This window comes from Mus musculus, chromosome 14, assembly GCF_000001635.26.
Source record: "Mus musculus strain C57BL/6J chromosome 14, GRCm38.p6 C57BL/6J".
Classification (NCBI taxonomy): domain Eukaryota; kingdom Metazoa; phylum Chordata; class Mammalia; order Rodentia; family Muridae; genus Mus; species Mus musculus.
Genome location: NC_000080.6, coordinates 22,594,366 through 22,608,755, shown reverse-complemented (window position 1 = coordinate 22,608,755; position 14,390 = coordinate 22,594,366). Strand labels below are relative to the sequence as shown.

At 42.5% G+C, this 14,390-nt stretch overlaps 1 protein-coding gene across 5 annotated transcripts in view; it reads right to left on the bottom strand.

Annotated features, from left to right (window-relative positions):
- The window catches only part of Lrmda (leucine rich melanocyte differentiation associated), a 1,036,590-nt gene that overhangs the window by 447,338 nt on the left and 574,862 nt on the right, over nt 1-14,390 (bottom strand). For 3 of the 5 annotated variants that reach the window (XM_006519679.4, XM_006519676.4, XM_006519678.3), the window contains 2 exons: nt 12,214-12,331; nt 9,494-10,622 (listed from right to left, as the gene is read on the bottom strand). In XM_006519679.4, the coding sequence (XP_006519742.1) occupies nt 10,419-10,622; nt 12,214-12,331 (322 nt within the window). In that variant the 3' untranslated portion in view covers nt 9,494-10,418. Of the gene's footprint in view, nt 1-9,493; nt 10,623-12,213; nt 12,332-14,390 lie in introns of those variants that run through there. The other 2 variants (XM_006519680.4, NM_028275.1) reach the window with 1 other exon arrangement.

The following is a 14,390-nucleotide window of genomic DNA, read 5'->3' as shown; positions in this document are numbered from 1 at the left end:
CTGAGATGAGGCTGTGAGAAGCCTCCACCACAGCTGTCCTGTCTACCAGGACTGTGTCCTGTTGTCCTCTCAAGTGTATCTGTGACCCTGGACCCTCTTCCTTTGTCTGTTCTACACTAAACCTTGAATGCTTTCTTGGGCCTGGATCCCTCTCTCTACAATTCCTGTGGAATAAATGGCTTTGCTCTGTGTTACAAGACTCCCAAATTCAGGAGCTGAGACCTCCCTGGGAAGAATGTATGGTCTTCTTTTCTCCTTTCATATTCAGCGAATACATGCTTAGTTAAAGCCTTTCAAATTATTGCCTAAAGCATAAATCTTAGAAAACTCAGTGAGGCAGGGTGGGAGAAGAGACTGGGCTCTCTCCATTTGGAGCTGCAATGTGTCCTATTCAAATTTATTTGTTGAAATCTTAAAATCCAACCTAGCCCCCCAGGAGATCATTAAGGTTAAATGAGGCCGTGGTCATGTGGTCTATAAGAACAGAAAAGATATCCTTTTGGTTTTCTCCATACCTAGACCTTAGGAGTAAGAGAGTCAGCTCCTGAACCAAGCCATGCTACTACACCAAGCTTGGAATTCTAGCACTGTGAGAATTCTAGCACAGGTTTATTTGGCCTCTTGAGTTTGAGGCATTTTGTTACAGCATCTGAGCTGACTGATACATGCCCCCAAATCTATTGTAATCCAAAAGTATCTTCTCACTGTCATGTCACAGACTGTTTTAAGATGGTGTGGCTAAGAACATTAGCTGTCAGTCTCTAATGTACCAAAAACAGTCCCAGCGCTATACACAGATTCTATAGCTCTGCCCTCACAACAGACTGTGGAGGACACACTTTAACTCCTGACTTCACAATAGAAAGACAGATAGCAGGAGGTACAGCCTCAGCCTGTATCCCAGCCTTGAGCATAATCCTGAAATATGGAGCATCCCCAATTTCTACAGGGAACAGCAAGTCCAACAGGGGTCCACAAGTGAAGAATGGTAGGTATATTGCAGAGTACAATAGATGTGGTGCAGTTAAATTGTAAACCTATGGAGCCCTCACAAAAAAAGGAACTAGCATGACTGCACTCCGAAAGACCTAACAAGCAGCTGAAAGAGTCAGATGCAGATAGTTGTACCCAACCAATGGACAGAAGCAGCTGACTCCTGTGGTTGAATTGGGGAAAGGCTGAAAGATGCTGAGGAGAGGGATAATCATGTAGGAGGACCAGCAATCTCAATTAATCTGGACCTCCGAGATCTCTCAAATCCTGGACCACCAAACAGGCAGCATACACCAGCTGATATGAGGCCCCCAACACACATACAGTAGAGGACTGCGGGGTCTGTGTTCATTCAGAGATGTTGCACCTAACCCTCAAAAGACTGGAGGCTCCAGGGAGTTTAGAGGTCAGATGGAGTGGGGCGTGGGGAGGAGGTATGGGATATGGAACAGTTGGAGGGTGGACAGGGGCGGGAGGAAATAAAATATGACATGTAAATAAATAAATATTTTTTTAATTCCACACATAAAAAGGAAACTATATATATATATATAGATAAATAATATGTGCATGCGTGTATACACATGTATATGTGTATGTATATGCATTTATATATATGCATATACACATACATATACACATATGAATATGTGTATATATGTATATAATATATATGCATATGAGTGTATATATGTAATATATATATATATATATATATATATATATATATACTGAGCCTAGACAGAGAACATTAGCTTGCTATTGAAAAGAAATAATGAATTCTAATTCAGGTAATGTAGCTCAAAATTTACCGCTATATTTTAAAATGTTCATGAAAAATGAAATTATGCTAAAACTTCCTTGGTAAAAAGGCTAAGTAGAATTGCTGTCGCTGACAATGGCACTGAGATTGGCTCAGTTAAGATCAAAGGAAGCAGCGCACAGTGCATTACTGATGGCACTCTGCCTGTCTGATCCTTTAAGATGCTCTGTGTTGAGACAGAGGAGGAATGAAAGAGCAAATTGTCCCACCAGCATTTGGTTCCCTATAGGAAGACCTGCCCTACTGTGCTAGTGATATGCCACTTGCCATAAAAAAAGTGATAGAGAAGATGCATATGGGTTAAAGAGAGTGTTTTGAGTCCCCAAAGGTAGTCTGTACTGACAGGCAAAACAGTGGGAGACCAACCATACTTCCTGAGTGCAGGAGTAATAACACGCTTCCAAGCTAGATCTAAAGGTGTGCATAAATGAAATGGACATTATTCAAAATTTTAGGTAGGAAAAACACGTTCTAATCCTCTTTAATGAGACTTTTGGGGTAAGAAATTCCTCTAAGGTGAAGATACTTCATTTTATTTGAATGTGAATTAGATTTTCTTTTCCTTTCATTCAAGAAAGCCAATGTTTTAAAAGAGAAATGCCACCATTTTTTTCTGTCTTTCTTCCTTTGCTGTTGTCTTACTTTCTTTCCTCTTTTTTTCTCTCTGAAAATGGTTTCTCTGTGTAGCCCTAGCTGTCCTGGAACTCTCTCTGTAGACCATTCTGTAGACCTTAAGCTCAGAGCTGTGCCTGCCTCTGCCTCTCAAGTGCTGGGATTAAAGATGGGTGCCACCACTTCCTGTTATTTAACTGGATTTACCTTCTGGGCAATACTTCCTCTACACACACACACACACACACACATAGAGAGAGAGAGAGAGAGAGAGAGAGAGAGAGAGAGAGAGAGAGAGAGAGAGAGAGAGAGAGAGAGAGAGAGAGAACCCTGAATATCACATTTTAGACTCTTTTCTTACATATTTATTTAAATTAACCGAGTTTCTGGGAGTGTTGGGAAATCGATACGAGGGCTTACACTATACAAGTACTCTGACACTGGGCTGCATCTCCTGCCCAAAGCTGCTTCTGCTTCTTTTCCCTCCATGATTGGGAGGACAGGGGTCTGGAAATAGATCTAGCCCAGGACCTTGCACATGCTAGGCAATCCCTGTATCTCTGAGCCAGCCTCAACTTTCCACTTTCAACTTTATGAAGATGTTTCTTTGGTTTGAGCTGGATAGCTGGATAGGTCAGGAACTGTTCCATCTTACCCACCAACTTTGCTCAGGGTTAAGAACTAAGCATCCCAGACTTGTAGTATATCCTTCAGCTTTTGTGAGTTTTCTTCTCTACTTTCTACTTAAACTTTACTCAACTGCTGCTAATAAAATGTGATTTGGAAATAAGGAGAACTCCAGATTAGATGGGCCTCTTTCTTTATCTGCCATGCTAACCTGTGATGTTAATATGCAAATACTAACGTCCAATTGTTAGCCTCAGAATGATGTCATGCTTTGCCCTTGGGATTTGGCATCTCTGTGGCTGAGCATTTGTCTATCCATTCTGTAGATTTATCTGTCACATAAGAGACTTGGTTATCTATAAGAGTAACTCCTACAATATGATGTGTCCATGGATCATTTCCAAGCAAGATTGAGCCCATACATTCGTTCATGCATGCATGCATGCATGTATGCATACATACATACAGTTAAAACACTCATACATAAAATAAAAACAAATAGATCTCAAAGTATTTCAAAGAAGCATCAAGCTGGTACTGTGCAGATGACAGATGTAAATGGCTCTTAAGCTCCAGCCTCATTACTAGCAATCACAGGAAGGAGAACCTTTCATAGCCTAGTTAAGAATCATAAACTTAAATCTATTTCTTGATACAAAGATCTCAGATCTCATAGGGGAAAGAATCTTTTGAGCAGGAACAGGCCAAAGGCCTTTGGGGAATGTCAAGACTCAGGAAGGACAGTCACTATGGTATCTCTGATACCTTTGGCTTTCTTCTCATGTTAGCCTCTGAGTACCTTATCACCCCATCCTACACACCTCCAACACACACACACACACACACAAAACCACTATTACCAATTTTCCCATAATCCTAGAGAGAGAAGGCTCTTAATTCCATCTCTTTGACCCCACTGGCCACCTAAGCACCAGTACCAGGCTGTGTCCTCTCGGTTTCAAGTGACCTCAGACCCGATGACAACCCCTGTTCAATACAAAGTTCTACTGCTTCCTTTGGGTTCCTGTTTACCCATGACCCCAAAGACCACACTGCTCAGCCATTCCTGCCACACCAGACCCTGCCAAGGAGAGTCATCCTCACCCTCAGAGGAGGTCACAATCTAGGTCTAATATGTGGAGCTATTCACTGCTTGATTCCTCAGTCTCTGCACAGCCCATGCATGTCACCCAGGGGCTCAGGAAAGGTCCCACAATATCAGCATGAAAAACCACACAGCTCCCTTGCCACCTTCTTCCTATTGGTCTCCCTGCTCTTTTGGTCCAGCCTCCACACCTAGTTTCTAAAACTTGAGATATACAACTGAAAGAGCCCAAGGTTTGAAGTAGACTGTCCTGATGTAAGATATACAAGGGTACAATCACAGGTTTTAGGGCATGAGAAGAGACAAGGAACTCCCTCATCATCTCTGCTCCATGAATATCAGATGTGTGTGATTTGCAGTTATCAGCTTCTTCAATTAAAGATTTGAGACAAGGCGGGAAATCAGGCCGGTAATAATTAAATAACTATCAAAATATCCAATAGACAGTGAACATTGAGTGAAGTCTAGGTGCTCTGAACTAACACAAGGAAACATTTTATCCATTTAAATAATGTACTACTATATAGCTGGGCAGCAATTAGACAGGCCTTAGTATCCTAATTGGTATCAGGAAGGCTGCAGGAGTTAATGCTACACACCACAGTCATCTCACTGAATCCCGAGTTATGTGAGATGGCCATGGATGCATCAGAGGGAAAGACAAGTGGATGGGAAGACTAATTCCTGTATCATTCAGGTTCTTCAACCACACTCTGGTCAGTCCTGGTGGCTTATAATAAGTGTTCTGTTCATTTGCGTAGGTCTGTGGTCAACTAAAGGTTTTGTTTCCAGACTATAGTTGGGTCTAGGTTTGCTCAGTGTATCTTTCCGGTTATTTTCATAGTTGATGGCAAACTTACAAAGGCAGTGAGTAGAAACACATGGTGCTTCGGGTCTTGACCTAGAATTGATAGGTTGTCACTTCTGCTCACATATCATTGGACAAAGCATTAATGGCCAAGGCCAAGGTCAGTAGATAAGAGGAAAGTATTCCTCCCATACAGGAGTTTCCACAGCAAGGACAAAGATAAGGGCAAATGCACTCTGACACACTTCTCCCAAATGTTGGATTCCAGACACAGTAACTTCCTAACAGTTTTTAAAAATCTCATCTCTCATGTATAAATAGTCCTATTACTTCTATGACCCTCTTGTTTTAGGTCTATTCAAATATCTTTGGACAAAATGATCATTTCAGAAAGCAGATGGCAGGGAAAGAAAGCAGACTATGGGGATAATGTGAAAACTCTTGGCTCTGTTGGCAACCTAACACTGTTTTCTGGGCCTCAGAGTCCATAGGGAGTGGCCTCTATGGTGTGCCCAGAGGCTTTGAGAAGTAGTTATAGTTTGTACTACTTTGCTCATTTATAGTGGTTAATATTGTTTGTCAGTGTCCTCACAGGATGTAGAATCTCCAAAGAAACTAGGAGGGAAGGAAGGAAGGAAGGAAGGAAGGAAGGAAGGAAGGAAGGAAGGAAGGGAGGGAAAGAGGGAGGGAGGGATGGAGGGAAGGAGGGAAGGATGGAAGGAGGGAGGGAGGGAGGGATGGAGGGAAGGAGGGAAGAATGGAAGGAGGGAGGGAGGGAGGGAGGGAGGAAGGAAGTGCTAGCTAAGAACCTACACTCATCTCTCTTCTTCCTCACTGTGGATGCAATATGTCCAGCTGCCTCAAAGTCTAACCACCATGCCTTCTCCACTATGCTGAACTGTAGCCTAAAACTGTGAACTAAAACAATCCTCTGTTTTCTTACTTTGCTTTTGTCTGATCTTTTGTTATAGCAGCAAGGAAACCCACACATCTTTATCGTGATCTTCAGAACTCCAGCCAAAGGCATTCTTTCTTCTACTGCCTTTCTTTGCTTCCAGGCCATCACTACACTAGTGCAAGGCCCCGGAAATTGCTTCCAAAGAGCAATGCTCAGGAGGCATTTTCTCAAAACAGGAGATGCCATGGTATGAACAGAGAAATTCAGAATCCATGAGATGTCCACTTCAAGTGAATGTGACAAATGGTAAAGTCAGAAACAATAATGAAAAATAAACAAACCACAAGTGTTTGGCTTTCAAAGCTGTTTCGAAACATATTGCCTAAGCATTTTCCATAAGTGAAATTAATTAAAAATTTTCCTTTTCTTTAAAAGTAACTAAAAATAGACTTTGAGTGTGTCTGAAGACAAGAAACACTCATGCAGTAACAGAAACAACCCAGAGAACATGACCACAGTCAGGTAGCTAGTCATATCCAAAAAATCAAATGACATTTATAGGTTTTGTTCTGGATATTTAGCACTGCAGAGAACTTTTAAACACATTGGCTAAATATCTAGTTAACTACATTACAAACATCTTTTAACTATAAATTACAAAATTTGTTATAGGCAGGTTCAGATTTATGTAAAATACAGATTGAACGTTCATAATTTTTATAAATCTTGATGTAGCTTCTTATTGACTTTTAATTTTTATTAATTGATTTATTTTATACGTATGGATGTTTTGCCTACATGAATGTATTGGTACGATATGTGTGTCGGATGCCTGTAGAGGCCAATATAAGGCATCTGATAAGTAATATTGGAGTTCTAGACCATTGTGAGCCATCATATGAGAATCAAACCCAAGTCCTCTGGAAGAGCACTCAACGTTCTCAACTACTGAGACATCACCCAGCCTTTTGATATATATAATGAGATTTTGAGATTATATATATATATATATATATATATATATATATATATATATATATATATAATGTTTGCACTTGGGTTAAATGAGGATAACTGGAGTGATCAAAAACATACGTACATTATTTTAGAATAACATAGAATCTATGGGAACACTACTTTAGGCATCAAAATAACCCAGTGTCATGACGATGCAAGTCACTAAGGAGGACTCCATGAAAGGGTAGATAACTGTCTTGGCAGCAGTTACAACAGGGAGAAATCTCCTTTCAGTTTTATAGACTTGTAGAGGCCCAAATATACTTCTGAGAAGAGCTATTTCGTAATTTTAAAAATCCTGCTAGAAGGAGGTAGGTTCTGATAGGAGGAAAAGTTGGGGAACACACTCAGGAACTGGCTACTAAAGTCACAGACCACATCTTTGCCTCCCCTAGAAGTGCTACCCAATGGGAAAGTTGCCAGACAGAGAGCACTGTGACCACATGTCTTCTCATCAAAGTAAAGTCCTGGTGAATATCAAAAGTAAATGGCCAACCCAGAATCTGTCTCTGTGTCCAGTCCCCAGGCCTCACTCACCCCCACAGCAAAGGTCTTTTCTAATTCCTCAGCCGATTGTGCGCAACCCAACTGAATGACGTGCAGGCTTTAGGGATGAATTTCTTTGTGAGCTTCGCTATCTGTGGTTCTTGATTTTTGTAAGGACTGACTGATCCCCTGCTAAAGGCCTAGCACCTGAGAAGTAAGTTTGAAGAAAACAGACCCAGTTCACAGCTTCAAGGAACTGGTATCCCAGAAATGGTCAGCTTCCTCAGAGCAACAAGAAACTGGCTTCCCTTACGTTCACTTCCTGTCTTCTCCGTGCATCATCTTTTTCATAGAAACCCCCAAACAAAGATAAGAAGGGAAAAACTGGCTGTACATAGGGAAATTTGTACCTTACCACAAATGGCAAGATTGGCACTGTGTAGAGCTGTTATGGGAATGGGTGATTCTTTGATACAAGAAACCATCAATGTGTAGTTTAGGAAGAGAACTGAACACATTTGCAGGGCAGGTGCACTGAAGTTTATTCCTCGGCCAATTTGCTTGTACTTCCCTTTCTTTTTCTGCCCTTCCTGCTTTCCCCTTCTCCATCCTCACCTTTCTGAAAAACTGAAGACACAATATACACTAACACTCAAACTAGATGAAACATTACACATATATAAGTCATACACTGCACATGCTGGGAATCCAGACATGCTACATACAGACTGTAGAATACTGGCTCACACCAAGACTCAAACATACATATTAACCTCATTTTCTCTCTAAAGAAATGATCATAAAAGCAAGCAAAATTATATATACCTAACTGCATTCAAACACAGGCCATGATTCTCATCCCAGTGCCCCCTGTGGCTATGGCCCCCCCGTGGTTCCTCTAAGGTTCTAAAGATTAAACAGTCAGTAGCCAACTTTGTGTGTGTGCATGTAAACAAGAGGGCTCAGCTTTAAATAATTATGTCAAAGAAATGACAACTGTGCTCTTTGCCAGAACAGGGATGAATAATTACAAAGCCAGGACATAATTAAGCAATTGTGACTGTCGGGATGCTGAGCTGCTTCTCTGATGTGCAGGGCTGGTGTGTTGCCATCCGCACCCTCCTGGACAGCCTTCTGTGTTCCTTTGATCTACATTCCCAGTGCAGCAATGGGGGTCATGGTCTGGTCATTCCAGATGCCTTTCACTGGGAGCCTTCAGCTTCTCAGTATCTAGTTTGGTGTTCTCTTTGTTGATGGTGGCATGATTCAATGGCCAATATTTGACAAGGCTATGGATTTTCCTTAAAATTCGGGGAAATGAACAAATCTTAGCTGTCACGGGTCCATTAAGTGTATACACACACACACACACACACACACACACAGAGAGAGAGAGAGAGGGAGAGAGAGAGAGAGTGCCCTGGTGTGCTTGTGTACCTGGAAGAACCCACTGTAGCACTACCTATCTGTTTCACATGAATAAGAGCATCCTTCCATACAAGGATTCAAACTTAAAAGACAGGCAGCTTTGAAACAAGAGAAACCAAACAGCAGTCACAGAGGCAAAATGTGTCATCAGGAGCAAGAACTAGAGAGAACTTGGATTCCAGTGTCCAGGCCTGCCAGGTATCAAATCAAACCTTGGTGACATAGAGGGTTGATTAGTTCCTGGCTGATTTTGCATTTGCGTCAGCCGAGAACACCCAGCCTGCCCATTCCCTACCTCGAAGGCAAGGGCTATGATTGGAGAGGCATTTCCATTCTCCCAAATACTTTATGTCAGGAATAAAATGAAAACAGCTCCCCAAATCACAGCCTCCTTGATCATCCATCAGAACATTGTGCTGAATAAGCACAACAGGCCCCTGCTGCCCCAGAAAGGACAGAAGCCAACTTGAGATTCCGATTCCTTTATGAAAAATAGGTCTTCAGCTAGTGTGTGCAGTGCAGTTCCAGCAATTTGAAGGAAGAAAATTGCTCTCCACTTAGAGGCCGACTCAAGGTCTGTACATGCCTCCTAGAACATGCATATGTATATACACACACGCAGATAAGGAAAATATATCTGCATAGGAACAAACATGTGTCTGTACACACACGGCAAATAGGCAAAAGGCAGCTGTCTGAATGCCAGTTTATTAATTCAGCAAAGAGCTCATTTGTGTCCCTTCTATCTGCAAGAAAAATACCACTGTGTATCTCAGAAAATAATAGACAAAAGGGAATCTCCCACCATTCAGCAGGTGTGCAGTATGATAAACCAGTAACAGTGTGGAATCTTCTTGGGTTCTTGAAGGATCATTGCATAAGAACCCTTAAACGGAACCCCAAGAACCCTGGTTTGGGTCCTAACTGTACCTCATCAGAACTTTAGGCTTCTGACCCTCCCAGACTCCTCAAGCACAAAGCAACAGAAGGGACCTCCTACTGGGAAATCTCAAGGCACCACAGAAACAGAAGCCAAGATCGCCAGGCTTCTCTGTCAAGGGCATTTTTGTCTCCCTTCTCAAATAATTAATGAGCATTTTTAAGTGTAATACAGTTAGTAAGGGCATTAGAGTCAATCACAGAAGCATGTGCTAATTCTATAATTGATTAGAAGCTAATTGGCAACGCTGAGGAGGAGCCCTTCTGCTCGTGTTGCTAATGGCTCGGACAGCTGATGGCAGGGTTTAAGGAACCCATCGCCATCATGTTCCAAGGCAGGAGGAGATTCCACCTCTCCCTATCCCCATGCAGAGAAACAGTCCGTTCTCACTCAGGCTCCCCTGAGAAGTTTCAACTGTGTCAAGACATCTCCAGGGAAAATATTGATCTCTCTCCAGGGCTAAAACAGCAGAGTGGGAAGAGACTAGGCCCCATTTCAGACATAAGGGTAAAATTCCAGCTCAGGAATTCATGACCCAGTGACTTTGGGCAGCTTCACGAACTGCTTTGGGACTGAACCCCATCATATGTAAAAGGTGTCAGTGGGTTCCTCCTTCTATGCGTACAGGGCTCAGAGCCAGGCACATACAGAGTACAACATCCCAGGACACGGACAGCACAGTTAGTACGTCTTCAGCGTTCTATCAGCAGCGTTACAGTTTCCAATCCCCAAGCAAATGAGGGCAAGATAAATCAAGATCTGTTTTGTGCAGTGTAGACGTGAATGTGGGCAAGGCAGGATGGCCAGTAACTGACCCCAGGGTCTCACAAAGACTTCATCTGCCGTACTTGGCTGGGGTTGGTGATGTTGGCTGTCTCTGAAGTCCTAAGAAAGGAGGAGAAAAAAGAGAGAGAAAGGAAGGAAAAAACAGAAAGAAAAGAAGCCAGGCGATAAATTCTTTCATTTGGACAAAATGGCCAAAGCTGGAATAACTAAAGGCAGTCATGTGCATTCTGTCAGGCCCGTGCTCCAATAAGGAGAACTGTTAACACTTTAATAGCTATGAAATGAATCACTCAATTAATTCTCCACATGCTGAAACAGGTAACAATACATTTATCTGCCAGAATTATACCCTCCATATCATATATTTCCACAACTGTTAGCAATTTCATTCAGCATAACAGGAAATCAGTCGCACCTCATGGATTCAGGGAAGGAAAGTGGCCTGAGGTCTGCTGCCAACAGTGGAACTTGATGGAAGAGGTTTCATTGTTCTGCTCTGTTTTGGCTTTGTTTGGCTTTGCTCCCCTGCTTAATCACTTCCAATGCATGTACAGAGGGCTATAAGTCACCGGGTGAGGACAAACTAGACCTTCAGGATTCCTGTGCCAGCATTTTCAACATAGAGCTGCAATTCCATAGGCAGTGACTAAGGAGCCCCACAGTGCTCCAGGGTAATGAAGTTTCTAGAAAGGGGTCATCATCAGGGTCACTGAATCTAGTCCCCAGGCTCAGACTTCTTAGAAGGGCACAATGTCTCCCAGAGAGATTATTGCAAACATCCTTAAAACCTCCTTGTATCTGAATCCAAGATTCCAAACCTACTGTCACCAACTGAACGTAGGGAGCACATAGCAGCCCCAGCTCAGATTGTTTGGAAACACTGCATACTGTGCTAACATCACCTCAGGGAACTGAAGAGCCTTCATCTCTGAGAGAAGAAAATTACCCCCTCTTAGCAGCAAGAAACAAGAGCCCCCTCCAAAGGGTGAGAGGAATTGTATCTACCTGAGAAACACAAAATTCTCAGTGTGTTCTTTTACAGTTCCAGAACCCCCTTGGGAAGAACGCATTGAGGATGCCTAAAACTTACCCGTTGAACTTCACTGAGCTTCACTCATGGTTCTCTGTGCTTTAGTTACTTTTCTACTGTTCTGCTAGTATGCCATGACCATGATGACTTATCTATGAAAAGCAGTTTCTAGCCGGCTTAGAGTTTCAGAGGGTGAGTCTATGACCATCCTGACAGGGAGCATGACAGCAGACAGGCATGGTGCTGGAGCAGTAGCTGAGGGCTTATGTCCTGATTCACAAGCACAAAGCAGAGGTGTAAGGGTAACCTCAAAACCCACTCTCGTACTGGCACATTCTTCCAACAAGGCCACATTTCCCAATCCTTCCTAAACAGTTCCATCACGTGGAGGCCAGTATTCAAACACATATGCCTATGGGGGTCATTCTCATTTAAACCACCAGGTTTGTTATAAATGAGTCTCCTTAAACAGAGTGATAGGGAGACCTAAATTATAGGCAGTCAATTCCAGGACTGGTCCAGCCCTATATCTATGACTAAACCCTGGTATGATATCACATCTACTTTCTAAATACACAGGAAGATATCACCCACACCCTGCAGAGAAACCAGTGAAGTAAGATATAAATCCCACATGAAAACCAAACAGTAGCAGCTCACCTTGGGTTTCACCACCTTCATGAAGGCCCCTCTGACCAATGCCTCCTCCCGTTCTTGTCTGGTGACTTTCTGGGCATCCAGAAACTTCAACTTGGGCAGCTTGTGCAGAACAAAGCACCTGGGACAAAAAGGCAGACACAACTTGGGAAAGCTGGAGTCACAGCCTCGGGGATGTCAGCAGTATGTCTGAACCTTGAGAATCTACACAATAAGGCTTTAAGGGTTTAGATCTTAGCCACTGCCTCCCCCCACCACTACCCAAAATACCCCCCCCCCCACACACACACACACAGGGGAAATGTGAAGGGTTGTACTTTATACAAACATGCAACCAAATGTGAGTCATGATTACACTTGACTCAAGACTAGATACACACCTCATTAGATTTAGCCAGCCAGTAGGATCCTGCCAAAGTATTCCTTTCTCCCATTCTAGGAAAGAGGCCTTACTTCAGCATGGAAAGTTCTCTGTAAAACTACTCTAAACCTTGATCAGACGTACCATGTATGTACCTGCCATTGCTGGAAGGTATCTATATCATTCTCTTCATTGATACAATAGATTGGCAATTTGGAACTTAGGCTATAGGCCAGAATTTCCCAGATAGGACCTAAAATGAGCCCCCATAAGCTAGCTGACTTTGGCATAGGAGGAGGGCACGCATGTGGCTGAGAAATGTTCCACTGAGGACAGGGCTCCTGGGAGTTCTAGGGTTCTCAGGGCCTCCTCCCACATCTACAAGGTACTTTCATATCACCAAGTAAACTTTATAAGCTTTTCCAGGCAAAAGACCCAACTCTCAAGCACTTTTTGTCATCATTTCTGGGTAATTTCCACAATGTATCATGGTGATGATCTTTGTCAAGGATCCCCCAAATACTCAGTTTCCTCTATTCTCCTTGAAAAATCATTAGTACTCATTATAGATCACCACAAACTGCCCTCCATCAGGAGTATGAAAAGGGTATTGACAAGAAGACACACTTGGCCAGGGCATATGTTTATAAATGTATATGTGTATAGATACTGATCTATACTTCTTGTCAGCAACAGTCATCAGTCTAGTTATTTCCCATCAAGACCACACTCTCTACCAACTGAATGAGCAATTGTCCCGACCCTCTTTTGCTTTGGAAGAAGAGATAATCACCCAATGCCAATAGAAATGAACATCCTCTAAAGAAACCTCTCACTTCCTTGCAGCTACCTTCTTATAATTCCCTCATCTTCCAAATCCCAGCCTCAGGAAACATTCCTTCTCACTTCTAGCCCACACTACTTTCTTCATTCTAAATATTCTAGAATACACTATCAGCATCCAGTCCAACATACTGCCATTTTAATTATTTTCTTGCTCTTAAAGTAATGAACATCCTCATCTAAGCTACAACCTTCTCAAAGGCTTTCCTTTATTATATCTTGGAAACCAAAGCTAGAATGAGTTAAGTAGCCTATTCATTCATTTCAGCTGCACAAATATTTCTTGAATTCCTACTATGTGCCAGGATCTGGGGATACAGAAATGATTGTGATACCTCTCCATTCTCAAAGAGGTTCTTACTGTAATGGGGAATATTTATTGACACATGACTAACCAGAAATCAGTGAGGCCAAGTTATGCACCGGAGTGGTTATACAAACACAGAGAACAGCCAAAAAACTAAAGGGAAGAAGAGAAATATGCCATCTCAAAAAGGCTTCAAAGAACCAAATCCAAAAGCATCTCACTTAAGATTTTATCAGTGTAGATATTCCTGGACATCCACTGTGTGTCCCTCCCCACTGGAGCCCAGGGTTCCCAGGGCCTCCTCCCACATCTACAAGGCAATTTCATATCACCAAGTAAACTTTATAAGCTTTTCCAGGCAAAAGACCCGACCATTACTCAAGAGCCAGAGACAGCATTCTAAAGCCCCCCGCTTCTGTACTCTTAAACTCAAAGCACATTCAAATAATTTTGCAATTCACTTCAATTAATTTGCTTATGAATTAATATATTACTTCCTGTACATGAGCAAGTGCTTGGGCTTTGGACACAGGTCAAAGGCCAATATCCCAGATCCCATCCTCCCCTTCCACTTTACTAAGGTTGGGTTTCTGGATTTTGCAGTGCTTTGTACTTTTGGACTCCAGTCTCTGCCTTGTATCTTTCCATAGGAGTGCCTAGGATTACAGA